Below are 1,521 nucleotides of genomic sequence, written 5' to 3' on the forward strand. Positions count from 1 at the left end.
GCCTAACTCCTTAGCACCCTAACCTCGGGGCAGCCTAACTCCTTAGCACCCTTTTTTTTTTTTTTTTTTTTTTTGTCTTTATTCTGCTGGGGAAATGCGTTTACGCATACCCACCTCTTCTAGGCGGGGTATGTGGGACTCCCCATTCCTGGGACTACCCACTAAAACCCCAACAGTGACTGCATCCTTGGCTTGGTAGCTTAATATGAAATCCTTCAAGCCGCGTGCTATGGATGCAGCCCCTCCCTCTTATTCCTCCACCATAGGGAGGTTTTGTACTCGGCCTTCTCCTTCGTTGGGTGCTCCTTCGCTCCGCCACTGATCCTTGGCTCTCATTACCACCCCGCAAAACTTTGCGAACGCTCTCCAGTTGCTCTCTTTCGCAGCAATGGTTATAAAACAACGGGGGTCTATGTCCCACTGGAAGCCACAGTCTCTGATCAGGGTTGCCCTCTCTCTACCCCATGCAGCACAGTGTGTCAGGGTGTGCTCCGCAGTATCTATTTCCCCCTCCTCATTGCACCAAATGCACGCATCTCTCATAGTTTTGCCTATTTTTAACCTGTACACTTCAAAGTTGCCATGTCCCGACATTACCTGCGCTATATAGTTGTCAACTGGGGCCCTTGTTATACAGCACCATGAATCCAACACTGGTACCAAATTATAGGTCCACCTCGCCTTGTTTAGTGACTCCCACCTCGTCTGCCAAGTCGCCATAGTCTGTGTTCTAACACTCCTCTTAATTCTGGGCATATCGCCCAACGTGTTCGCAAGTCTTGCTGCACAACGCTTCCTATACACCTCGCATCGCTCCTATGCCAAAAGGTCTATTGGTATTCGTCTATTAATAACGTACAACGCATCTATGGACACCGTTTTATGGGCACCGCACGCACGCAGTAGAGGGTTCCTTATTGCCTTCTCCAACCGTTCCAGATTTCTGCGCTTTTTAAGGGCCTTACCCCACACCGGCACCGCGTATAAAATGATAGATTCCAGAATACTCACATATAGAGTTTTCACTCTCTGTGATGGGCTCCTTAACCGCGGCATTATGCCAAGTGGTTCGCTCCCCTCTTAACCTTATGGCACAGGTAACTCACGTGCGCATCGAAAGTTATACGCCGATCTATTATTACCCCCAGGTAAGTTACCGTTTCCGCCATGGGAATATTTTGGTTCGCCACTCCTATTTCTATTTCCGTCAGCCTATCGGCATCGTACCTGGTGTATGGCAGTGCCTTGCACTTATCCACCGCCAAAACCAACCCAACCGAACTTAACCAGTCGTGCACCACTTTTAGCGCCACGTTTGCTGCCTCGTTAAGCCCTTGAACCTCCACTGCCTTAACTACTAGCGCCAGATCGTCGGCAAATCCCGTGATATAGCAATCCTCAGGTAAGGCAAGCCCAAAGACCGCATTGAACCCGATATTCCATAGCAATGGTCCCAGTACCGATCCCTGGGGGACGCCGCATGACACCTTCGCCTCGAATACCTCAGTTTCCTTAGCAGGA

General features: G+C 49.9%; 1 protein-coding gene across 1 annotated transcript; it reads right to left on the minus strand.

The window, feature by feature from the left end:
• Window positions 1–249: 249 nt before the first annotated feature.
• Window positions 250–756, minus strand: LOC136773589 (uncharacterized). The gene has a single exon (XM_066727368.1). The coding sequence runs from the start codon at window positions 754–756 to the stop codon at window positions 250–252; it is 507 nt and encodes a 168-aa protein (XP_066583465.1).
• Between the last annotated feature and the right edge of the window lie 765 nt (window positions 757–1,521).

This window comes from Prorops nasuta, unplaced genomic scaffold (genome assembly GCF_024137725.1).
Source record: "Prorops nasuta isolate Cenicafe-Biocafe unplaced genomic scaffold, Cenicafe_Pnas_1.2 PNAS00005, whole genome shotgun sequence".
Lineage (NCBI taxonomy): Eukaryota > Metazoa > Arthropoda > Insecta > Hymenoptera > Bethylidae > Prorops > Prorops nasuta.

Bases quoted from the DNA above. Each gene is read 5' to 3' on its own strand.
- LOC136773589 (XM_066727368.1), bottom strand. From the start codon at position 756: ATGCCCAGAATTAAGAGGAGTGTTAGAACACAGACTATGGCGACTTGG.